The 26287-nt window shown below is 47.6% G+C and overlaps 1 protein-coding gene across 1 annotated transcript in view; it reads left to right on the top strand.

Moving 5' to 3' along the window:
* Positions 1-25019, top strand: part of HHLA1 (HERV-H LTR-associating 1) — a 34037-nt gene extending 9018 nt beyond the window's left edge. Inside the window, exons 7-16 of the mRNA XM_053896392.1 lie at positions 2681-2764; positions 4106-4162; positions 4267-4359; positions 6864-7100; positions 9852-10091; positions 12495-12563; positions 12896-12970; positions 18125-18281; positions 22876-22958; positions 24151-25019. Of these exons, the coding sequence (XP_053752367.1) occupies positions 2681-2764; positions 4106-4162; positions 4267-4359; positions 6864-7100; positions 9852-10091; positions 12495-12563; positions 12896-12970; positions 18125-18281; positions 22876-22958; positions 24151-24194 (1139 nt within the window). The 3' untranslated portion in view covers positions 24195-25019. The remainder of the gene's footprint in view (positions 1-2680; positions 2765-4105; positions 4163-4266; positions 4360-6863; positions 7101-9851; positions 10092-12494; positions 12564-12895; positions 12971-18124; positions 18282-22875; positions 22959-24150) is intronic.
* Positions 25020-26287: the final 1268 nt, after the last annotated feature.

Here is a 26287-nt window from a genome sequence, read left to right as displayed (position 1 = left end):
CATCCACATCCCAGCAACAAGGAAGAGGAAGAAAGGAACCGAAGACATGCCCGCCCACTATAGAAACTCACAGTCTGGAAACCTTCCACATGCTTCTTCCCACATTCAGTTGCCCAGAATTTAGCCCTATGGCCACACCCCCCGGCAAGCAGGCTCAAAAATGTCGTTTTTAAGCTACGTTAAACCCGGTTGTGCCCAACTGAAATTTCATGTTCTCTTGCGAAAGGAAGGTGGGAGAATGGATATTGAGAGAAAACCTTCCATATGTACCATGTTTTCTATGTAGCATTGTAATCCGCCTTTAAGCCAATCAGTATGTCTTAAAAACCGTCCTATTCCAATGAATATAAATACGCCACATCCTTCGTACGAATTCATAGCATTGGTTGCAAGAATGTACCATAAGGGACTTAATTTGTCTCTTCTTGATAGAAACTTCGTTTATCCCCCCGTGTTTGTACGATTAACAACGCTGTACCTGTGTACGATCGCTTGAGTACGTGCCCAGTTATGCTGGAGGATATCGTCCTTGACAGGGAAACAATTGTGCAGTGATTCTAATTGCTAAAATGTTCTCTAGACACCTGGCATGAGTTTAGACCCCTACCGATAACGTTTGAGAGCGCGTGTTTTTCCCCCACCCTTGCCGACATGAAGTACTAAGTCACATTCTTAAATCATTACCAGTTGGATAGGCAAAAGGTTGTTTCCCCTATTTTCTGTTTATATATGAAAGTAGTCAGAAATCACTCATCTGGAGGCATGGCTACTAAGTTAGATGATTCAGATTTTCATCAAAACAAAGAATATTGGTGAGGTAATGATAGCTGATTTTCTTCCAAGTCTAATAAGGGGATTGTAAACAGCCATTCTGAAGGGAGAGTTCGCACAGTGTGTTGAGTAAGGGATTGCTTGAGCAGCGGTGGGAAAAGTGGGAAGGGTGGGCGCTTTGGCCCAACATAGACCTCAGTTCAAATTCAAGCTCCACCACATCCTCTGGCACCTTGGGAGAGTTCCATGATCTCTCCGAAACTTGGGCAGCACCTGGATTCCATCCTTGATGTCCTGCCTCTAGACCCACGGTCTTAGCTTCTATGCAATGGTAGTAGCAGATTGCCGTTTACTGCTCTGCCTCTGAGTCTCTCTCTCCCACGAATCTCAGCTTCAGGCGGGCAGAGATGGGGTCTCACACAATCCTTCAGTCCCGAGCAGGTGTCTGACACCCTGAAAACAGTCAAATAAATATTCATGGTATAAATGAATTAATAAAAAAAGACATTTAAGAAGTAGGAAGGAAATGGATGGAAGGAGTCATGAAATGCCACCCTTCCTCACTTTCCATAACATGACCAAGGACAGGCTGATCTAAAGAGACACGGGAAGGAGGCGTTCTTCTGCATGGCCACGTGGCCACATCTGCATCTGTGTACGACCGCCTGTCCCCTCTGGGAGACTGAGCGTGTGACCGTGCATGTGTGGTAAGATCACACGATGGTTCTGGTTCCCTTAGAGGAATGTCCGCCTCCTCTTGGCCTCGTGCGCGGCACATTCCATTGGTTGTCACGTGACATTTTCCCGCTGCTCCTGGTTCCGCATTTTCAGTCCTCTGTGTTCTATATTTTCTTTTTTTTTTAATTTTTTTTAATGTTTATTTTTGAGACAGAAAGATAACAGAGCATGAATGGGGGAGGGGCAGAGAGAGAGGGGGACACAGAATCGGAAGCAGGCTCCAGGCTCTGAGCCATCAGCCCAGAGCCTGACGCGGGGCTCGAACTCACAAACCGTGACCTGAGCTGAAGTCGGACGCTCAACCGACTGAGCCACCCAGGCGCCCCTATATTTTCAAGTCACCTTGCCCCCCACTGAAGCTCATAATCCCATTGAGTAAAGGAAGTGTTTTCCAAAGCATGACAGGAAATTCACCGGAAGATTCCCCCTTACTGTTTGGGGCTCCTAAAATTCATGCCCGTTTTGGAAGCCACATGTGCACTGGATCCTGGAAAACCACAAGCGAATAGTAGAGGAAGTCGCAGTGCTTTGCCTGCACATGTATCGGGAGCTTTCATTGGTCAATGGCACCCACTGTGTCAAGCAATGGCCCTGTTCAAATCCTGCTCAGAGAGAAAGTTCACCAAGATTTGGACCCTGAAATGTGACATTCTCCCAACCTCCTCCCTCAGCATTCTTCACAAATGGGCACAGGAGCAGAAGTCCCCGGTTCTATTTTGTATAGGCTTCCCGTCTCTTTATAACCCATAATTAATGTTTATCTCACTTTTTGAAAATCCAAAATTATGTAAATTCCTGTTGCCTGACTGTGGGGTCACTTCCTGTTGGATAGATTTGGTATACTAAAACAATTTGATGAGATAATAGGGGACCACAAATGAGAACAACCATTATTCAGTAATGCGGCTTTTCCACAGACGTTTGGTGTTAGCATAGAGGGATTCGGAGGGAGAAGGCAGTGGGAGGGGAAATGATGGTGGATCCAGAAGTTTTCTCCTGGAATTGAGACATCTTTATAATTAGTAATATTTCTCTGCATGATCGTTAACATCCCTCAACAAACGGAGCGAAATCAAACTCGTAACATTTACTCTGAAAAGTCCAAACACACTACACTTTTCCGCCCAAGTCTCCGGATCGGAACCGTAAACCTCCTCGATCCTTCTTGCAGATTTCACGGCGCTGCTGGTGGATGTCGTTGGAAATTCTACCAGCTACCTCACAGAGATTTTCAAGTCAACCTCAATCCTCTCAGGTGTGTTCATCTTGAAAACTCTTGAAAAATTGGAGATTCGGCGAATTGGTTTCCATCAAGGGTGTATCAGTCAAAGTTGGTAGACTCCCCACCCCAAGCCCTGGCACAGGCCGGGCTGCCCGGAACCTCTGTGTGCGTTTTATTTAGACAATCAGTGTGGCCCAGTTGCCACCACTAATATTTGAAGACTCCATCTTTCAGTCAGAGCTATTCCTGGTATCGAAGACCTTGGAGGAAGAGTCCGAGGCTCAAAGTTAGGGGAATCCAGGCAGACTCAAGAAAACAGCTTCTACTGGATAGCTACACTCCCATTTCAAAGATGAGAAAATGGGGATTTAGAGAGGTTGCCTGTTTTGCTCAAGGTTAGTTCAGAATGTAGAATTCGATCTATATGCAGCCTAAGCCCATGTCCGGCATACAGCTGAGAAGGATCTGCCTCTTTCACAAGATGGCCTCATGTAACCCCCAGGCAATTCACATTCCCCCAGGGACCCACTGTGCAAAGCACATTTCTAGTCAATTGCCCGCACATGGACTCATCAGAAGGCTGGTGTGCTGCACCATGCAGCAATTACTGTGCTAGAAACAGTGGGGAGCCAGAAAGAGAAATAATAATAGATATCATTAGCCACTAAGGACTCTTCCAGGGCTTTCCACGTTTTCCCTCATTGGATCCTAACTACAACCTTGTGGAATAACTACATGTTTATCCCCACTTTACGGGTAAGGAAACTATTGCATATGAGGTCAAGCGACTTGCCCAAGATTATTCTACAGAAATGGAATTCTAACCCAGGCAATCTGGCTCTCTAAAGCCCATGCTCTTGCTTACTATGCTAATGTATATAATAGCGAGACCCCCCCCCCCATTACCAGCGGTAATTATTATTATTATGACGATTTACCGAGCTTCTCCATCTGCCAGGCACCATACTTGTTACCCAAACTCACACAAAACCTTCCATCTCATGGAGATTGGGGGATTTGGAAAGTCCACAGAAGCGAGTGTGGAATTCAAATATTCACCATTTTAAAGATGGGTAAACTGAGCCCTAGAGAGGTCAAGCAGTTTGCTCATGGCCATAAAGCTCGTAAATAGCAGCGGTGATGTTGTAACACTGGTAGTTGACCCCAGAGGCTGTGTCCTTAGCCATTATATTATAATGCACGCCCCCCCCCCCCAAAAAAAACAGAAAATCAGGGCTGCCTTAAAAGGAAGGAGTTATCCTTATTTTCCTATAACATCCTGAGCTAGGGATTTCCAGCTTAATTTTCATTTCAGCCAAAGACTTAAAAGCTTCGGAACCATTGCTAAGCCTTGTGTACTCGTTTGTCTTCCAGTGAGTCAGACAAATGAATCGGACTGCACCTTCATCTGTATGATGACAGGAAAGTCAGGTGAACCAGCAGCCATTCTTTGACAAGCTCTCTGAGCTGAGACATAAGCCGAACCCTCCAGCAGGTGAACCCAAGATTTGATCCTGTGGGTGTGGTTTTTGTAGGACGGAACCTTTCTGACTTCTGGGAGGTGGCAGAGAAATCTCCTGTTATCAACTACACATTTACCAGCAGCATGCCTGGTGGTCCAGGTGAGTGTGAACCCCCCAGACTCCTACTGTCGTCTGCAGAGCAGGGGCGCAGCCGGCAGACTGAAGACTGAATTCTGCCCTCACGGGTTAGCTATACCGTGCTAAAATCAAAGGTTTTGGCCATTAAAGAAAAGTAATCTCTGGATTCTCTTACAAAAGAAGATCTGGTGACCAAGATACAACGGGAGTTGAGTAGCCGCTGTCCCCATCCCTCCTATTAGAAGGGACACCTTTCTCCTTTTTTCCAGAGCCCTCTCTGCTCCCTGTTACCTTGTTTTTTTGTTTTTTTTTTTTTTCATATTAACTACCTGGCTTTTGTAGGTAATTGAATTTGTGACCTTGTTATAGACATTGTCACCCTATAATACTCAGCTGCTACCCAACTGTCCTCTACGCCTCTCAAAACACCTAGCCATCTGCTGGGCTTTTCCCTGGCACCAGGTGGCCTTTTTAGAACCACCTTTAAGCCTTCTTTTGTCCCTACACTTAACTGTCACTTCTAGCTGAATGAAGTTTCTTGAACCTGGCTGGTCCTCCAAGATTATCGGCTGCATCCGTGATTACCTCAGTTCCAGTCCTTGCCATCTACCTTTGAATTAGAATAGCCTCTGAGCCAGTTTTCCTGGACCCAGCCTCTTATTTCTTTAAAATATCCATTCATTGGGGTGCCTGGGTGGCTCAGTTGGTTGAGTGTCCGACTTCAGCTCAGGTCATGATCTTGTGGTCTGTGAGTTCGAGCCCCGCGTCGACTCTGTGCTGACAGCTCAGAGCCTGGAGCCTGCTTCGGATTCTGTGTCTTCCTCTCTCTCTGCCCCTCCCCTGCTCATGCTCTGTCTCTGTCTCTGAAATAAATAAACATAAAAAAAATTAAAATACCCATTTACTGCCATAAGAGTGATAGTCTTGAAATACGATTAGGTTTTGTCTCCTCACTGCTCAGAACTAAGTCAAGATCAGAGGGTCCAAAGTGCTTAGCTTGGAGTATACATTTTTCTGGAATTATATTCAGCCTCATCTGCTCTCTTCCTTTGAATCTTCTGTTCAAATGACATTGAAATTCCTGCCTCTTCTTGCGGATGGCATCTACCTCCCATGCCTCTGCTGCCTTGCTCAGCCTGGAACTCTTTCCCCACTTTTCCATATTTCAGCACCCAATTTATCTGTCAATCCCCAGCTCAGCTGCTGCCTCCCCCTTCCTAAAAATCTCCCAATCAAAATTTGTCTTCTATCTCTATGACTCTGCACCATGGCGCTTGTACGTCATTTGGACTCTGTGTTACTCCAGGTTGGATCACAGGTGACTTTCCATGTGTGTCTGCTCCCTGAGTGGTCATTGATGGCAGACACTGAATCTTTTTCAGCCCCACAATCTTCGTCCCCTCTCCCTTCCCCCTGGCATGTATCATGTACATAGTAGGTTCTTCATCAGGGTTTCTCGGCATGAAATGAAATTTACAGTAAATCTCCAGTTCCACTGGAGTTGGCTGCCGTGATTTGCATCTTGTAGCTGCATTTATTTATCTTAGTTATGCTGAGGAAGGAAGCTCGTCTCTTGTGGAACGAGGCTGCTTGATAAGGGGATAAAATGGGCATTTGGTGGGTTCCCTTCTCCTACTTGATTCTGAGGACAGATCTGAGGATTGAGTGAATGTCACTTCTTTAGAGTCCTTCCATGACCTTCCCACCCCAGTCTCAACTGTGTGTCTTCTTTGTGCTCCTTTATAAAGTACAAATGCTTGGGAAGAGAGAACATATGTACAAGTGGACTCATATTTACAAGGTTGATGTGCCCGATAGCCAGTCAGTCACCTGGCTGAGTGACGGTTTGATTGGGAGGCACTTATCCATGAGTCTGATTCATCTGGAAACAAGGACAGGGCCTCTGGTGCATGTGGGTATTACCGAGCCCAGAAGTAAGGCAGGAGAGAAGAAATAAGGCTGCAGGGCCACATCTTAACCATTGCACAGGATGTTCCGTACACAATGACCCGCCAAAGGGGCAAGCAGGGGCTGAAATCTCACCAGTGAGCAGGTCGGCCTTCGTCCACCCAGAAGGGACCCGATGGGCCAGTGGGGGCCTGTCATCCTAACGTGCCGTCCCCACCACTCAAGTCTTCCCCAGGAGAGAGAAGGTAAAATTAACACTCGAGCCCTGTCCTCCATTTCTCCACGGAGCACCCAAGGAGGCCGGGTAGATTTCCCCCTGAATTGAGCCTTCCTGCCGTCTCTGTGAGAGCTTGTCTTTCAAGAAGCTTCCGCCTGGCACCATCTGATTCTGTTCACAGTGCTTCCTCACACAGTGTTTTTGGAAATTGATATTTTAGCTTACTCTGCCATTCAAAAAGAAACCCTCCTCTTTGGTGATATAGGGTACTATTCTAAGTAAGGTTCGAAACTCAGCATTCAGTACATTTGTTGTCCAATGACCTTTCAGGGGCTTGATGGTTCTGTGTCCAAAGTGTCAACCATATGAAAGCTGCCCTTGAAAATCAATCTCCCTTCACATACAGCTACCAAGGGCTCGTCTGTGACTTCATTGCCCACACCCACAAGCCAGCAAACACTACCAAGGACAAGCCCCCCGCATGGAGCCCAGAGCACCGGAGTGTCATCTCTGAGAACTGTTGCCTGGACAGAGACAACTCCTCTTGCAAAGGGAGAGCAGACCCAGAACCCAGGAAGCCTTCCTGAGCTTCACTCCAGGACCGCGGCCACGCGGGGCAGCGCCTCCCCAACCCCAGCCTTGGGTAAGAAGCCTTCTCTCCCTTTCCCCTCCTGTCCTGTTTCTCCCTCCTAGTCCCCCTAGGCTCACGTAAATAAAAAAGTCCTTCCTTTCTCCCTTCTCCAGAGACCTCTTTCTTTTTCAACATCCCTTAAATAAGAGAGCGACATGAGCCAGTATGGATTCCATACAGACAAGCCAAAGCGGCAAATATCATTGGCATAATGTCCTGCTAACCCTCACGTGTATGGCTTTTATTCTGAAATAGTTTACGACTCACAAGACGTTGCAAAAATAGTACAGAAGTCTCCCTGATCCCTCTCACCCAGCATCCCCCAATAAGCATATCAGTAAGAATATCTGACATAAGTGAAGCACATTGAAGGATAAGGTATTTTTATTTTGGCAAAGCACTTAGCAATATCTCTCCTGAAATGAGCACTAAATGGTAGACTTTTATGGCAGTGTTAGGCTGATTTAAAACTGGCTGGGTAATGATGCCAAGAATATGTTAACGACACGATGCCAGCATGGAAATCTGCCACGGACGGCGTGCCAGGGGGTTCCTCCTTCCCCACCACCTTTGTGGACACCATCACTGGTGTCGCTGAAGATGAAAAGCCGTGCTCGTGCTATTTGGAAGTAAGATACAACTGAGATAACTCTTTTGTTAAAAGCCAATAGTGCCTCAGTGAGTTCCGACAAGGGACCGGAGTCATAGGATTCATTCATTCATTCATTCACCCACCCACTCATCAAGACGTGCATTTACTACCAGACTCCAGACTGGCTGTTGAAAACGCAGCTCTATCAATCTTTCATTTCGTACTTGAGCTCGCAGACCAGGGAGGGAGACACAGGCATGTGAACTGAGAGTTACATCTAGCCTACAAAGAGCTATTGTCCTGGAGAGCCCAGTGAAGGGGCTTCTGGGAGGAGGTGAGACCTGATGGGAGTCAGGCAAGCAGGAAAACAAGAATGAGGAAAAGCAATCAACTTCACCGACCAGAAAGTCGTTAGTACCATAGCCAGTGTCTTGACAATTACCCATAATTAGAAAGTTTCCTAGAATAATATTTTTTAAAAATGATGTGATGGCGAGTGGCAAGAAAACTCGTAAAATACTTAGCTACAAGCCTAGCAGGAAAAGTGCTGGGTTTTATACAAGAAAAAACTATAAAACTTTAATGGGAGAAATATATGCATATTTAAATAAATGATGTGATATCACTTCTCGGCCTTTTGGCTAAGATCGAGTGAAATAAAGGAAGTGATATACCATGTTCTGGATGAGAAATCTAAATATTTTTTTAAAAATTTGTAATTTTTTAAAGGTGCATTTATTTTTGAGAGAGAGAGAGAGAGACGGGGAGAGGGAGAGAGGCAGAGTGTGGGCGGGGGAAGGGCAGAGAGAGAGGGAGACAGAATCCAAAGCGGGCTCCAGGCTCTGAGCTGTCAGCACAGAGCCCAACGTGGGGCTCAAACTCACGAACCGTGAGATCATGACCTGAGCCGAAGTTGGATGTTTAACCCACTGAGCCACCAGGCGCCCCAAGAAATCTGAATATTTTCAAGATGGCAATTGTTCCCAACTTAACTTACAGAGTTGAAGTTTTCCAAGGGGGTGACTTTTTTGTTTTGTTTTGTTTTTTAAGTTTATTTATTTTGAGAGAGAGAGAGAGAGGGAGAGAGAGAGAGAGAGAGCAGGGGAGGGGCAGAGAAAGAGGGAGAGACAGAGATTCCCAAGCAGGCTCCATGCTGTCAGCAGGGAGCCAGATGCAAGGCTCGAACCCATGAACCGTGAGATCATGACCTGAGCCAAAACCACGTGTCGGCTGCTTAACCAACTGAGCCACCCAGGCGCACCCAACGGGTTATTTTTAAAAACTTGAAAAAAAGTTATTTTAATTCCTATCATGGAAATGAGCAAGAGAGAACCCCCAGCAATTGTTTCAAAGGCCACCAAGAGAAGATTGGTCTTCCTCAAATGCCGTGATATTGCATTGTTATCAGTGGCATTACCATCATCTCCATTTTGATGATAACACCAAAAAACAACGTGAAGTCACTTGTCCCAAATTTCACAACATGGGGGAGGCAGGAACAGAATTTCCCCTGCAGGTCTCCTTACCTCAAACCCCTTAACCTTTCCTCTAGATCATGAGATGAGAAATGCGCTCTTAACTTTGAGGGAACCCACTGTCCCCTGAACACACACTTCAGCTGATTGTTCGGACGTCCAAGGGATTTGCAGGTTTCTTTCTCGTTTTTTTAAAGATTTTTTTATGTTTATTTTTGAGACAGAGTATGAGCAGGGGAAGGGCAGAGAGGGAGACACAGAATCTGAAGCAGGCTCCAGGCTCTGAGCTGTCAGCACAGAGCCCAACACAGGGCTCGAACCCACGAACTACAACATCATGACGTGAGGTGAAGTCAGACGCTCAACCGACTGAGCCACCCAGGTCCCCCAAGATTTTATTTTTAAGCAATCTCTACATCCAATGTGGGGCTCGAACTTACAACCCCGAGATCAAGAGTCACATGCTCTACTGACTGAGCCAGCCAGGTGCCCCTGGACGTGTCTTTCTTGTTGGTAATTAGGAAAATAAAGTTTACCGTGTTCCATTTATTCCAGGTCAGGGTAGGGCGTAAGTCCCTGGGTCATCTGTATTATGCATGCACATTACATTTGGTCACATTTCAGCGTTTTGGTAATTTTATACCTGAATCAAAATGGTCAAGAATTAAAAGTCTTCGGTTACTGCCCCATGTGCAGCTACCAGGAGGGTGGCCCGGACTCCATGGGTGACAACCAGCAGTCAGGCGTGGACTTCCAACCTACCTGTGCCCTGGGCTCAGACCATGGGTGAGAAAGCACCCGGAGGGCCTCCCTGGGAAACATCGTCCTCCACACCCACATCTCCTGCAGAGGCCATGACCACGTGGAGCCTTTCTGGGCCACCTGCTGGGGCAGCATCCACACAGGGCAGCTCATCCCAGGCCAGCCCAGCCTCAGGTAAGAGGGGATGTTCACTGAGGTTAGCATTGTCCGTTTTTAAAACATTTTCTAAATTTTTATTTGTTTTATATTTTCTTATGTTTATTTTTGAGAGAGAGAGAGTATGAGAGGGGGAGGGACAGAGACAGAGGGAGACACAGAATCGGAAGCAGGCTCCAGGCCCCGAGCTGTCAGCACAGAGCCCGATGCGGGGCGCGAACTCGTGAACGGTGAGATCACGGCCTGAGCCGAAGTCGGACGCTCCACCGACTGAGCCACCCAGGCGCCCCACATTTTCTAAATTTTTAAAATGTAATGCACACACAGAAAAGTAATAAACCGTAAGTTAGCACCATAATTAATAATCGTAAGGTGAACCCTCTCTTCCTTCTCTTTACCCCAACCCTTTTCTTCCCATCTTGGATGAGTGAGCGAATGAATGAATGAATGAAAACTCCTTCTTCGCAGGAATCTCCCACATCCTCTCTCTTTTATGTGCCCACATTCCAATGTCTTCTTTTCCCTGGGTTCCACTGTCCACGAAACATGTGACCAGGAAAAGCCAACATTGTTCACTCCAGAGAATGTGACTGCCTTTTTGGTGGAGTATTATTAGGTATTAATGTTATTACATTAATTACATATACAAGCTGTATATGCAATGTAACGTAGCATGTTCATTAATTATGTACACAAATATAATTGTATATACATTAATACGTAATCATTTTTACTATCAGGAAAGCCTGAGTTCTAACAAAAGCAAGAGAAAAATTGTCAAATGTGATCCCAACTCTATATTTCTACGTGTATTTGTTTTTATGGGTGGGTAATAAATATACACAGAAAATAGAACATAGAACAAAATAAGACTGAAAAAACTTCACCACATATTAACCTTGACTATAACCGGGAAGTAGCTATGATTTTAATTTTTTTCACTCCACTGACATGAATTTCTATATTTTCTACTCCTCTAACCAAATACATAAGTTTTATTGTATTTATTTTTGAAATCACATCCTCTGGAACCTGCAGCCCAAGGCCCTCCATCCACGCTCACCAGAGTCCCTACGTCGTAACACTCATCGTTGGTGTTTAGTGTCCATTAACAGGCCCTTCCTCCCTCTGGGCCACACTCTCCTCAAGGGCCTGAGTCTTTAATCTCCAGTTCTCAGGAGACACAGCAGGCACTCAGGAAAAGTGTGTCGAACTACCTGCATTTCGTAAGAAAGGGCCTAAGTGCCAAGTCTCGGCTTGAGGCTCGAAATCACAATTGCGCAAACAGACGCGGAAACGCAATTTTGATAGCTGTAATCGGAGTAGCGCCTCACATGATTGCACAGGAAAACTAAAAGCTAACGCCTTTGGTTTGGGCTAGCTGGATGCCAGCATCCAGCACGGCCCGAGGCCATGCGCTCTGGTCTTTCAGACACAGCCGGGCTGGGACCCTGATTCCACCGTTGCTGTCTGTCCTTAGGCGGCTCTCTTGATCTCTCTGAGGCCTGGGTTTTTCATCTTCAAAACGGGGGAGGCGATACCTGCTTTCAGAGTGGCTGTGAGGATTGGACCGGGTGGCCCGGGTGAGGTGTTGATCTCAGCACACAGCACCCTGGCACCACCCAGTCAATGGCCGCTCCTACTAACTGGTCCCACGGCACCCACAGCGCAGCATGGCCACAGCCCCCGGAGACGCACTTCCCCAAGGGCAGTGGCAAGCAGGACACTGCCAGAGCGGAGCATGCCTCTGCTCTCGCCCTGGGTCCCTTTCGTCTCTGATCACCTGCGAGTCTGCGGTCCTTTCGTTCAACTGTAACTAGCGATCAGACTAGTGAAACTCTGTGTTGGGGTTATCCCGAGAGCCGCTCGGTTTCTAGAACCGCACAGAAACACGCCCCGGTAGCAAGCGTCAGTTGATGCCTTCCGGGTTCAGGGGCTTAGCTGATGAGTAGGAGCCCCGTAATTGAAGAGGAATCCAAAAAAGCTGTTGGCCCGCTTGGAGAAAATGGCAAGACTGCCCATGGACCCGATCTGCTCGCTAACCACTGTACTTCTTGGGTCTCAGAGAAGACGTCACCCGTCCCCAGCCCCCCATTCGCTGCTCAGGTGTGGGTCAGCCTCACCCCTGACCAATCTCCCCCTCCCTCACCCCCTGCCAGGAGGCTGTGTTATCAGGTTGGCCGGGGGCCAGGATCTTGACCGCAAGGATCATGCCCCGAGGTGGCCCTTCACCAGGACTTTATGAGCATGATCAAGAGAACTGTTGAGATGAGCCCATGCTTGAGGGTGAAGATGTGCTGAGCGTGCATTCTGTCTCTTTCTGCCCCCTCCTTCTCTCTCTGTCTCTCTCAAAATAAATAAACTTTTGAAAAATTCCAAAAACAAAAACCACAAGCTTACACCTCTCTCATTTCCTCCCAGGAACCTTCACCCCTGGCACACAGACCCCGAATCCAACCAAGGCACCAGCCCCTAGATACCCACAAACAGGTAAGACCGTGCATCTGGGAAGAGAAACCCAACACCGTGTGGCTTTGGGGCAGGGGCACAAGAGGACAGGATCGCCTACAGGCTGACTGACCTGGTCACTGTACTTTACTGGTTCTCCCGGGAAAAGGGGCAGGAGAACTGGTTTATAAGTCTTGCTGTGTTATGAAATGGTCCTGTGCTTTGCGTAAAGCACTCCCTCGTTCTAGGCCACAGTTTCCCTAGAGAACTTTCAAGAACTTTTCGTCCTGAAGGTGCTATGATTCTTCGGTTGTGTGTATAACCCAAGGCCAGTTCACGCTGACTTTGGTGAGGCCATTCTCGCCCCCCTGCAGGTGACGCCCCGTTGGCCTGGCCATTTGCCCCTGGAGAGGAACCAGCCCTGGCCCCGGGACCCCACCAGGTTTCTAGTACGTACCAGCAGTCCGCCGCTCTGTGGCTTTTGTTTGTTTGCAACGAGGTTGTGTCGTGCCACAAAAAGAGGTCTGTTTGATAAATGTAGGTTCGGACCGCTGGGATTCAATCCTAGCTTTGCCATTTACTGCAGAGGGGGTCTCCTGCGCTTAGCTTCAGGAATTCAGCTCCCTCGACTGTGAAGTAAGAATAATAACAATCATTGCAGGCACTAAAACTGTCTTTATCCCTCCCGGGTTTTGGATTGAGTAAGATAATGTGTGTGGAAGAGATTTGGAACGACAGAGTTCCGCATAACTTCATCCAATCAACTTGTATCGAGTGAACGCCTATTGAGCTAGGGGCTGTGCGCTTAGCCAAACAGAGGCTGTTCCTTTAATGAGCCTGATGTCCACGGGGGCAGCAGAAGGGGTAAGGGGTAAAGGATGACTCCAAAACTCAACCTCCATTCCCCAGGTGCAATTTACTTGTGTTCCATTTTATTTTGTTATTATTTTTTATGGTTTTTTTATTTTTATTTTTGAGAGAGAGAGAGAGAGACAGAACGTGAGTCGGGGAGGGGCAGAGAGAGAGGGAGACACAGAATCCGAAGCAGGCTCCAGGCTCCGAGCCGTCAGCACAGAGCCCGACGCGGGGCTCGAACCCACGAACCGTGAGATCATGACCTGAGCCGAATTCAGACGCTCAACCGACTGAGCCATCCAGGTGCCCTGCTTTTTGTTCCATTTTAAAGGACACTCTGCCTTCCCCACCTCTGACACCTCGTTTTTATGGAACTCTCGAAGAGGCTTATGTCCAGGGCTTAATGGCTGGGTTTTCGAGATCCCTCACAGAGGCCCGGGGCTTCGGTGTCTGGGGATGCGTTGCATCTTTCCACTTTGGGATGCCTCACTCCCTTCCTTTCTGTTCTGTACGACAGAAATTGATACAAAGTGAGTCCTTCAAAGCGGCTTTGAATCCTCAGGCCCCTCCTACTCCTGGATGCCTTTCTATACTAGTTTTCTGAATGTTCCTGGACTCTCCAGTCATATGTCAGTGGAGCGTTATTAAATTCCCGGGGACGACACAGCCTCTTTTTTTCATACAGCAGAGATCTGCCTCCAACCCCCGCCCAACCTGCGGTGAATGGGCCTTTCAGACACAAAGCCATGATTATACTGCCGGCCCAAATTATAGCCATTTTCCCCCAGAGGTTCTAAAGAAACACATTATTGGAACAGATAAGGGCAGTTGTCAGCCTGAGTTTCAGAAAACAAGTTAACTGTATTTAAAACTATCTGTATGTATATCTTTTTCTGTATCTATATCTACTTATATAGCTCTGTATATCATCCATCTATCTATCTCTGTGTTTCTATCCTTCTATTCAACCATCCATCTGATAAGCAATATAAGTATAAAATAAAGGGGTTTGACCACTTCCAATAAATGATTGTTTCCATTCACACACACACACACACACACACACACACAAATCATGCCGCAGAGTCTTTTGAGATTTACTCATTCATCCATTCAATGACTGTTTACTGAGCTCCTACTGTTTCCCAGGCACCGTGCTAAGCCTGTTTTTACTTTTTCGTTTTGCAATAATTCCGCAAGGTAGGTAGCGTTATCTTCATGAGGCAATTTCGGTGATCACTACAGATAAAACGTGACTCTATTTTGAGCCTAGATTTGTCGAATTCCAAAGCCTGTGCTCATCTCAACCTTCTAGGTTATCTCTCCCAAGATGCTCCATTTGTACAAAATAATCACAGTTTGAGGGGGAGATTGAGAAGTTTCTTTAGAGAAAAAGCGGTAAATGCTGTGTGCATGCAGAGAAGGAGAGATTAGCTCCATTTGGAGGAATTGTTGAAGAAGTTTCCACTGATTGAGAAAGAGGCATCTGGGGCGCCTGGGTGGTTCAGTCGGTTAAGCATCTGGACTCTTGATCTCGGCTCAGGTCATGGTCTCACGGTTCGTGAGTTCAGGCACCATATGGGGCTACATATGTTAAGTATGGAGCCTGCTCGGGATTCTCTCTCTGTCTCTTTCTCTCTCTCTCTCAGAATAAATAAACATAAAAAATTTAAAAAAGAAAGAGGCATCTGCACAGGGCTGCCTCTAAATATGCATTCTACGCAGAGGCACAGCTTATGCAAAGGCACTGGGGCAGGAAAGGACGATGTTTCCCAGGGGCTGAGAAATTCCCTGTGGCTGGAGTTCTGATGCTACAAGAAAGAATGATGAGGAGTGAGGGTGCAGAGGCTGGCAAGGGGGAGGTCCCCAGGGCCATGGAAGGAGCGTGGACCTCTCCTCGGACAAGTGGAAGGGACGTGGTCAGATTTGTGGTGCAGAAAGTTTTCTCTGGCTGCAGAGTGGAGACTAAAGAGGGGAGGGGAGGAGCAGGGATACTGGTGAGGAGACTTGTACTAACCACAGCCACAGATGATGGGGGCTGGAGCTAGGAGCTGGTTGTGTGCATAAGGAGACTCGAGTGGTACTCAAGAGACAGAATCAAGAAGATGTAATGATGGTAGAGTGATCACCAGGAGGTCACCAAACGTTATTCCCAAGTTTGAATGACTGAGCGGCGAAGTGCCATTTCCTGAGATGAAGAAGCCCGGGAGATGCTGGGAAGGGGAGAGGGGATGTGGATGCTGAGCCTCAGGAACGTTAAGGATGTTCAGACCGTAAAGTGTGGTGGTTACAAGCATAGGCTCCAGACTCAGGTCTTGCCAAGGTCACTATCTGCTGTAGAACTGATCAAACTGCAGAATCACTCAGACCCTCAGTGTCCTCTCCTATAAAATAGTACTTCTGATACCCACACGACATGCTTTCATGAGGATTAAATGAAATAATGTAGGTACAGAACTTAGGAAAGTACCCGATGTATATCACGTGCTCAGTAAGTTAAAGCAAAAAGTCATAGCATCTTTACAAAACTTGACAAATGCCCTGGAGGGTTCACTGTTCTAATTGACTCAGGATAAAATTCAAAATACATTTCCTTCCTACATTTTTAATGAAATCGTTCTCGAACACTATAAGCCCTCTCTCCACTTTAATAAATACACAACTGATAGATGAATGGATAAAGAAGATGCTGTATGCATATACAATAGAATAGCACTCAGCCATAAAAAGAATGAAATCTCGCCCTTTGCAACAACACGGATGGAGCCAGAGAGTATAATGCGAAATGAAATTAAGTCAAAGAAAGACAAATACCATACGATTTCACTCATATATGGAATTTAAGAATCAAAACAAACAAAGGGAAAAAAAACCAGAAAGAGAGAGAGAGAGGGAGAGAGAAACCAAGAAACAGACTCTTAACTCTAGAGAACAAACAGATGATTCCCAGAGGGGAAGTCGGGGGGCGGGGGATGGGATACATAGGTGATGGGGATTAAGAGTACACTTATCTTCTTTTTTAGCATTTATTTATTTTTGAGAGAGAGAGACAGACAGAGTGTGAGGGGGAGAGGGACAGAGAGAGAAACGGAGACACAGACTCCAAAGCAGGCTCCAGTCTCTGAGCTGTGAGCACAGAGCCCGTTGCGGGGCTCGAACTCACAAACCGTGAGATCATGACCTGAGCTGAAGTTGGACGCCCAACCGACCGAGCCACCCAGGTGCCCCAAGAGTACACTTATCTTGATGAACACAGAATAATATATGGAATTGTTGAATTACTATATTGTGTGCCTGCAACTAATATAACACTGTTAACTACACTGGAATTAAAAATAAAAATAAATAAATATATATATGTATATATATTTATAAAACTGCTAAATTTTAATTTTCAAAAAGGTAAAAACATGACTCACAAAAATAAGAAATGAACACATGTCAGAAATATTATTCAACCATTAATTAACGAATTAAGATTTGTTCAATAGAGTTTGAGGAACAGGGATCTTTATAATCAATCCTAGGAATTTGGAAGTAAATTTGCTAACTGATATCCTACAGCAATAAATTCTTTTTTTTTTTTTTTTTTTTTTTACTGGACAAAAATCAATTGCACCTTGACCACATAAAATCCATTTACATTGCTATCAGTTAACCTCTTCAGAGTGGTAAAAACCTACTCGATAAATCAGTCAAAGGCACACAGTCTTATATAACCAGATAATCCCCACAGAGTCTGCTGGACAATACCCAGAACTTATTTCCAGGTTCTAGATCCTTTTTCTTGATAGCAGCTAGTGACTCTTTGTTGGAAGATTATTATCAATATCCTAGTATAATCTTGGAATCACTAGAAGGTGAGCTCTGTAAGAGGAAGCCTCTTTTCCTTTCTTATTTAGTGTTGTATGTCTTGTGTCTATTCTGCCCAACATGCAGGGAATGTTCAATACATTTTTAGTAAATCAATAATCGCCACCATCTATTGTTTATTCCACGCCAGGAACTTTGCAACATGCTTCGTACAAATCTTTTTCTCATTTAATCCTCCCGGTTATCATCTGGTAACGTATACCCATGCACGTGTACACAGTCATGCCCACATACCCATCCCAAACACATATACCCATGCCTGCACACGCTCACGCGCACACACACACACACACACCCCATACCCACTGCTCCATCAAATTATTCTCCACTTCCCTGTGAAGTTCCCAGCAAACCATCCCCTTGCCTGATATGAGTCACCATATCCTCTACCCCTCACGCTGGAAATGTCTCCACCTGATCCATTGCTGTTTAATGCTTTAGATCCTTTTTTTTTCCCATTATGTTTCTTTATCTTTGAGAGGCAGAGAAAGAGCACGAGCGGGAGAGGGTCAGAGTGAGAGGGAGACACAGAATCCGAAGCAGGCTCCAGGCTGAGCTGTCAGCCCAGAGCCCGACGCAGGGCTCGAACTCACGGAGTGTGAGATCATGACCTGTGCCGAAGTCGGAAGCTCGACCGACTGAGCCACCCAGGCGCCCCTAGATCCTTTTTCAATATTTGCTCTCAGTGAAACCTTTCCCACCTGTCTCGTGCATTCTCACGGCGGCTCTTCCGGGCACTGAGGAAGCAAGACTGTCTCACCTGTCCCTCTCAGAGCCACCTGAGATCCGGGGAGACTCTACTTACTAAAGCACAGAGAGAAGATGCTTTTGCTCAAACCTTGTTGATTTCAGCGGTCTGGGGTTGCATCTTCTAGGGTGTCCTCAGCTGCTGGTAGAAGAGGGGGCCGTCACAGCCTCTCCCCTCCCCCTGGCCATCCGGAAGCTCAACCCTTGCCTGATGGAGCTGTGCCGCTTTTTCCAGCAATGCCTCTGCATGAGCCAGAAGAGACACCCCAGGATGGAGGCCATGAGGTAACCTGGGCCAGTTGCCACCTTCCAGAGTCAGTATGTAGAGGCTGCTTATGCCGTGTGGATGCTCTGCCGGCCACCAGGTGACCCGGCAGAGAGAGGTGACAGGGGTACGTCAAGGAATCGACTCTCCACTGAGTCTCCTACTAGACCATCACTTCCTTGCGAGCCAGCATGGAACCTCATTCATTTCTGGGTCCCCAGGACCACGAGTGCAGCCGAGTTGAGTCGAGTCGAGCTGAGCCGAGCTCCATCACACCTGGTGCAATGATCTCACAGGACTTCGTGGGGTCCTGGCGTCCCCGGGGGCCTCAGCCTGGTGAGATCTGCCAGAAGAGAATAGTCAGAGGGTATGCCCATCTACATTCCAGATCTTTCTAAATCCCTGACACTCATTTGCTGGCCAAACGTGAAGACTGTAAAAAGAAATTTAGAAGGCAGACACGGTTTCATATTAGAAGTTCTGGGCGTGGGCAGTTTCCCGCCCTTGAGAGTGCAGACGTTCTACCCTTTCTTCTGGAGTTTCTTATTGGTTGTAAATCCAGAACCAAACAAACGTGGCTGAATACTTCTGCTCCGGTGGCCCGGGGCCAATCTCTCTGGTCTTTAATGTCACTTTCAGAGTCCACTCATGACCCTTCAGCTTTTCAAATCCCCATCACCCACTGGCTCTGAACCCTGTGCAGGTTGGTTTGCAGCCTCTTTTCATTGTGTCCTTGTCTTGAATCCCTCAATCAGTGTGGATGTTTCCTCCACCCAGAGAGGGAGGTGAGCAAGGTCCATAGACCCAAGGGTGTTAGCAAGCAACATGGAGGCATTGCAGCCATGCTTTCTTACAGGATCAGACCACGGCTAGAACTTTTTTCTACCAGCTTTTCAAATCAACAACACGAGTTGAGTCTCTAGTAATTATCTCTTAGGCTGATCCACAGGAATTGAGAGATGAATCAGAAACAGACCCAGAGGGGCACTGGGCGGCTCAGTTGGTTAAGCGTCCAACTTTGGCTCAGGTCATGGTCTTGTGGTTCATGAGTTTGAGTCCCATATCAAACCCCACATCAGGCTCCATGCTGACAGCTTGGAGCCTGCTTGGGACTCTCTCTCTCCCTCTCCCTCTCTCTCAAAATAAATAAACAAGAAAAAGAAATAGACCCAGAAACTGAGGGGCTCATAGATGAGAGAAAGCAATGGTCATAAACACAAATCAAAATATAACATAGTAGGGATGCCTGGTTGGCTGAGTCAGTCAAGCATCCGACTTTGGCTCAGGTCATGATCTCACAGTCGGTGAGTTCGAGCCCCACGTCGGGCTCTGTGCTGACAGCTCAGAGCCTGGAACCTGCTTCAGATTCTGGGTCTCCCTCTCTCTCTGTTCCTCCCTCACTCGCACTCTGTCTCTCTCTCTCTCAAAAAATAAAAACAAACATTTAAAAATATATATATAACACAGTAAGGGACAGAACCAAGTTACACATGAGGCAGAACCTATTCATCGTATCCCCTTGGAGAAAAATCACATTAAAAAACTATCTATATAGCAAACACTGGGTGCAAGGATAAATGAGGAAGGCAGAAGTTTCCAGAGAGGAGTTTTAAGTTGAAACTTAGAGAAATGAAGCATCTATGAACCTGAGCTTATCCTTTCCTTTCCCTGTATTTTAACTTAATAGTAAATTGTTCTATAATCTCCTCCTAAACCCTGAGTACAGGCTACGAATGACAGAGTGGGAGGCTGGCTTTACTCAGTGTGTTTGTTGAATCCCACAGCCCCTGTGATCAAAAAATCATGCTCGAGTGGGGAAGTCGGCCATGCAAAGAGAAATTGCAAAACTATGAGAAGCGCCATAGCAGATCCCCAGTATGCGCTGTGGGCCCCAGGGTAACTAAGGACTAGAGCTGGATGGAGGGATCAACAGAAGCTTCTGGGGCAGGAAATGGGAGGGGACGCTCCAGGCAAAGAGCAGGTGCAAAGATAGCACGCGGCAGCCTGGAACATTGTAGGTCCACCGAGATATGCAATGTGGCCGCAGCAAGGATGACCGGCCACTGTCCCCGGCATAGGTCCCTTTCCAGAAGGACTTTGCTCTCTCAGGCTCCTGGTAAGCTCTTGCAAACAAGTTTTCACTCTTCCCATAGCTTCAGCTACTGCTCTGAGCTGTGCATTTCTGCCTTCATTCACAACACACTGAACCCAATCCCCAGGGTAGTTTGATGTTCTCTCTGTCCTGGAAGCTTTCTTTTTTATGTTTGTTTATTTTTGAGAGGTGGGGGGAGGGGCAGAGAGAGAGGGAGACCCAGAATCCGAAGCAGGCTCCGGGTTCTGAGTTGTCAGCACAGAGCCGGACGCGGGGCTCGAACTCACGGAGCACGAGCTCATGACCTGAGCCGAAGTCAGACGCTTAACCAACTGAGCCACCCAGGTGCCCCTGTTTTGGAAGCTTTCTAAGCAACTTGCGGCTGTTAGAAGAAAATCTGGCCACACCTGCACACTGTCAAGCTAACTGGGGGTAGGGGGGTGGGGAGGGATTAGGGCCACAGAGCCAGGCCCTCAAAGCTAGTAGGTAGCTTCGTGTGCCGTATGGAGGGGCAGGGTTAAAACCAAACAGACCTGGGTTTAAATTTAGGCATAAACATAATTTTAATAAATGCATATTCCTTTAATTTTCAATGATATAACCATTCCTCTACTATAGCTTTTTTTTTTTTTTTTTTTTTGCTATTATACGTAGTGATAATTTATAATTTTGTATATAAAGCTTTTTCTCAACTGGCCATTTCTTGGAGTAAGTTGTTAAAATAGTTGAATCTATTCACATTTAGCAAACGTATACAGCACACGGTGCCGGGCACTATTCCAAAAACTTCGCAAGTATTGATTCATTTAATCCTCATAATCAAGTAAAGTAGATACTATCAGAATTATTCTCATCTTAGAAAGGAAGAAACTGAGGCATGTTGATTTAAGTCACCTCAGTTTACACAGTTGGTAAGTGGAGAAGCCAGGATTTAAATCCAGATATTTGGACCCCAAGGTCAGTATTTTTAAAGGGACCTTACATTCAAAAGAATTAATATTCTTAAAGCTTTTGGTACCTATTGCCAAACTGCTTTCCAACCGAGAATGGAGTCCAATTTCCCCAGCACTGATGCGATCGTTTAAATTTTTTAATTTATGCATCAGAAATGGTATCTGATTGTTTTAAAACTGTTGTTTGATTACTAATAAGTTTGAAGGCGTTTGGAGGGTTTTCCCACTTCTATGCGTTACGAGTTCTTACTCTTTCGTTTTTCACTCTTGTTTCTCTTTCTCTAGACTCATCATGATGTTTTATTCTTCTTATCTCTTGACATTCGGTGGTTTGCGTGAGCTTTTTACATAATAAATTCAATATATGGTTAAAAAAAATTTTAGGCGCTGCCACTTAGAAGCTATGGAGGCTAGTCATTTAGCCTCTCTGAGCCTCAGTGCATCCTTCCGCAAAGTGGGGATAGCCCCGTTAGAATCGCGCTGTGCTCTGGTACCAAGCGGATCACCGGGGGACAAACCCAGCGCTGTCTCTTGAGAGCAGCGCGTCCTCGGGCACATCAGTTCATCCGGTGCCCTAGTTCCCTCCCTGTCTCGGCCTCCTGTAAATTGAGGGTGACAGAGCCCGGGGAGTCTTTGCGGCCGGCTTTCCTCGAGCAGTTAGTTGTTCCCCAGAGTCTGCTGGACTCACAGAATGGTGCCGATGGGAGGGAAAGTAGAAGCTGGTCGGCCGCACCCCCTTAAGCATCCCACGAGGAGCTGCTCGGGCAGCAAAGACCCGGGGCCCCAGGGTGAGCCGGCGGAGCGGAGAGCTCTTCTCCCCAGGCATGTGCCCAGCGCTCTTTCCCCGAAGCCCTGAGAAGAGGTCCCTGCAGGCCCGGCCCAGGGCGGGATATTACTTCGCAAGTACTCGCTGCCTGGTTAACAGGAACAGCCCTGCGCTCTTGCCCCAACTCGCCCCCCAAATACATAAACGAACACCATCGTTTGCTGAGCACCTGTTTGCTCAGGAACTGGGCAAGTGTTACCTCGCTTAATCCTCGAGGTAACCGGTGAGCGTGGGCGCTATGGTTTCCTCTCGTGTGTAGATGGAAACACGGAGGCCCACGGAATTGAATACTCAGCCTGAAGCCACGCGTCCTAGTAAGGGAAGATGCCAGGACTAAAAATACAGCCTCTTCACTCCGAAGTCTAAGCTTTTTCCACCGCTCAGGCTCATCCTCTGCCCCACCCACCCCACACACACCCTGTAAACATAGAGAGGGCCTCTTTGCTGTGAATAATTGGCCCCTATGACTTTTTTTTAATTTATTTTTTGAGGGGGGTGGGAAGGGAGCGGGGGGAGCAGAGAGAGAGAGAGAGAGAGAGAGAGTCCCAAGCAAGTTCCACACTCAGTGCAGAGCCCAAAGTGGGGCTCCATCTCACAACCGGGAGATCAGGACCTGAGCCGAGATCAAGAGTCGGACGCTCAGCTACTGAGCCACCCAGGCGCCCGTGACTTTGTAAATTATGCTTGTCTTCCGTTAGCCACAAGGGATGACGATTGCTTTCCACTCTGATTGGAATCTTTAGGTACTGTCTTGAATACTATTCCTGGTTTCTGAAGAATGCAACATACATCTGTCAGAGGGTGAAAAGGGTGCCACACTCACACAGTAAGTAGACGCTTGACCTTGGCGCTTGGCAATAAATGCCTTCTCTCAAGGAGCTCTAGAATTCAGTGATTGTCCTGTCTTCGTTAGGGACCAAAAAGAGCAGGTGCAGCTCAGGCGGTCGTCATTAATTCTAGACAGAAAGACTGGAGGATATTTCTGATTCCTGCTCACCTAACTGTTGGATGTTTGCAATTAGGTATAGGGGAAGAAAAAACAAAGCGGGAGTCAGCCCGGCCAAGCACTCTGGCTTTCTGTGTGATCTCGGGCAAGTTTCCCATCCTCCCTGACTCCCATATAAGCTACAAACACAAATGGACAAAGAAAGATCAAACAAAAGAGACCCCATGTGAACGCTCAAATTCCTGACCAAAGCAAAATGAGTAGGAAGAATCCGAGAATAAGAAGGCAGCATGAGGTGCTACGAGTAGGGTGTATGACACCCCTCTCCTGGTCTTAGATGGTAGCAAAGCCCCCGTTTACTCCCAGAGAGGCCCGACGCAAGCTTTTTTTCCCCTCCCACCCCTGCAGACAAAAGTGGCTGATCTGGCACCTCTGGTCCCCCCAGGTGACACTTTAGCCATCTACCTGGACTATCAAGTCGAAGGACTCTGGCCTCCTAAAAGTCGTGGAACCACATGGGACTTGCATTGCCTTTATTCTGCAGCACAAGAGCCAAGATCTGGGGTGGAGGTGGGGTGGGGTGGGGGTGGGGGGCTCAGTAGTCCAAATCCCTTCACCCGGGGGTGGGCAGGGGGAGCAGGAAATCTTGGTCGCTACTTATAGTCGAATAGCTCTTCTTTCGCTCTTGCCGCATGAAAATCTCCACACGAACAACATATTCCATCTAGGGAACAACATGTTAATGAGTTTAGAGTAGCTTTTTGCAAACTGGGGACACGAGGTAGATACAGCTGGGTAACCCGAAGCCATCACCGGGCGGAGAGTGGAGACTGGAGAGCTGTCCCCTTCTCGACTTCGCTGCCAACCGGCAGGGCGTCTGGCCCACGTCCTTCCTCTCTGACACAGACTCCTGAGTCCCCGCCCACTGCCCTGTCACACCCTTCCCCCCCCCCCCCCCGCCCCGCCACATCCCCCAGGAGCCTGGGCCATCGCTGTGGGACCAGAGTTTATGCCTCTGTAGCGTTTCCTTCTTTCTCAGTACCTTGAATTCCCTCTTCTTCTTCTCTTCCAGCCTTAAAACAAAAATGCCTCCAGAATATCTGCCAGTCCGTGTGAGGCCTTGAAAAGACGATGGGACCTAACGATAAACTGGACGACATCCCTTCACCCTGGCCCCTGGCCCAAGTTGGCTGGATGTGAAAAATTCACCAGGCTCCAGCTAGATCATCAATTAAGACGTTCTTTGGGGAAGTAGCAATTCTTTCTCTCCTGTGAACCCTGCGAAGGGGGAAGGCCAAGTGTGAGAGCTGCCCTGAAACCTAAATCCACGGTCAAGAATCCCCCGTGATGCTTACGGAGATCCTGAGACGGGAGAAATGGGTTGAGGGGTATCACAGCAGCCGGAACAAATGAGTCCAGGCACTGAGACTCTGACACAGCACCCAGAGTGACTTACACTTGGGATTTTAGGAAGACAACATGATAAATAAGGAAAGGGGAGCCCATACCCTGGAGAGAGTCACATAGGATTTCTCTACACCACGAACCCACGCTTGGGTATATACAAGTACTCAGACTTGCTGACCATGGGATCCCGATAATTCTCCATGCCCCTAAAGAGCAGGTGATGAGAACCTTCCCCCGGAGGAAGTGTGGCTTTTCTGTGGTTGATATCTTGTGTCGATTTCTCGTCTGTGGGTCCCGCTGTATTTGGGGGTCTCGGGTTCTGTGACTCACTAATACGACTCCCGGAGCTAGAACAGGTTTTATGCTCACATTTCCTTCTTATTACAGCGAAAGCCTAGAGATTAAAGTCAGCAAAGGTAAAAGGTGCAGGGGACAGGGCCCGGGAGAGCCCAGACATCAGCTTCCCGTTGCCCTCTCCGGTGAAGTTGCATGGGAGGCACTTAATCCTTCCAGCAATGCCATGCGACAACACGTATGGAGTATCATCAACCAGGAAATCTCACCCGAGCCATGGAGTCCAGGGCTTTAATTGGGGGTCAGCCTAGAGGCATGAAGTTACTCTGTCTTCAGGCTCTCCACAGGTCAAGCCCACACGCCGTGACCCGAGGCCCCTGCTGTAAGTTGTATTGTTAGCTGGGAGCGTCCGGCATGACCCAAAGCTCCAGGTCTACGGACACTCTTGTCAGGCGAGGGTTCGGAGGTTAACCCCCAGGAGCTGCTCAGGGCTGGACTTTTCTTTGGAAGATGCAGGGTTCAATGCCGTAGCCCTGCTGAGTCAACCCTTTCCCAGGCACCCACGGGCTAAGGTGTCCCTGTATCGGTTCGAGTCCCTTTTAATTTCTCCCCAGGCCGCAGTAGCTGCAAACACCCCTGTGAATGCCAGGTCCCCATGCAGAGCATTACTGAGCAGACTTGCTCTTTCCAATGGCCCGTGTGGACCCCGTGCTCCCTCACTGCTGTGCCCGGAGCCCCAGTCTTTCATGTTAACATGCGGCCCGGGCATTGGTGTCCCACCCTCTCTGACCCATGCCGGCCCTTTGGTGAGAAAAGTCACTCCATTCACAGTCCAAGTAGAAACGATTTCCCCCCCATCGGTAGACACTTGAGTGCCCTTGCCCCGACTACCTGTGGACAACAAGGCTCTCAGACAGGTAGAACTTGAACTTCGGGAAGAGACTTCCCTCCTCTCATCACGCGCAGAAAAGATTTAGTTTTAACCTCTGGAACACTTGGGAGGCCCTCAAAGTTATGCAAATGCCAAGCTCATGAACTACACCTGCCATCATGACTCTGGGGGCCTGCAAAGGGCCCTCTCGTTTGCAAAGCTGAGGAGGACATGGGAAATCTCCTAGGGCAAAGGGACCATACCTGGATAGGAACCAAAAAATGAGCACGATTCATCAGGTGGGGGTTGACCTGACCAGACCTTCTCGAATGGATAAAGTTGATATTATTAATCAAGGATCTGTGGCCAAGAAAGGCTCCCAGAGTTTCCCCCAAAGAATAATTTATCATCAGGGAAGGTGGGACTAAAGACTTGGTCCCAACACCCTGGCTATTTGTCTGTGGGGGAAACCGGAGGGTGCCCAGCCATCCCACATCTTGGGGATTATGACTGAGCATGACTATCATTTAAAGTTTGTTTAGGGGCGCCTGGGTGGCTCAGTCGGTTGAGCGTCCGACTTCGGCTCAGGTCATGAGCTCACGGTTCGTGAGTTCGAGCCCCACGTCGGTCTCTGTGC

The sequence above is a fragment of the Panthera pardus genome, unplaced genomic scaffold (genome assembly GCF_024362965.1).
Source record: "Panthera pardus isolate Hobbes unplaced genomic scaffold, ASM2436296v1 HiC_scaffold_7, whole genome shotgun sequence".
NCBI classification, from domain to species: Eukaryota; Metazoa; Chordata; class Mammalia; order Carnivora; family Felidae; genus Panthera; species Panthera pardus.
This window is presented reverse-complemented; position numbering and strand designations above follow the sequence as displayed.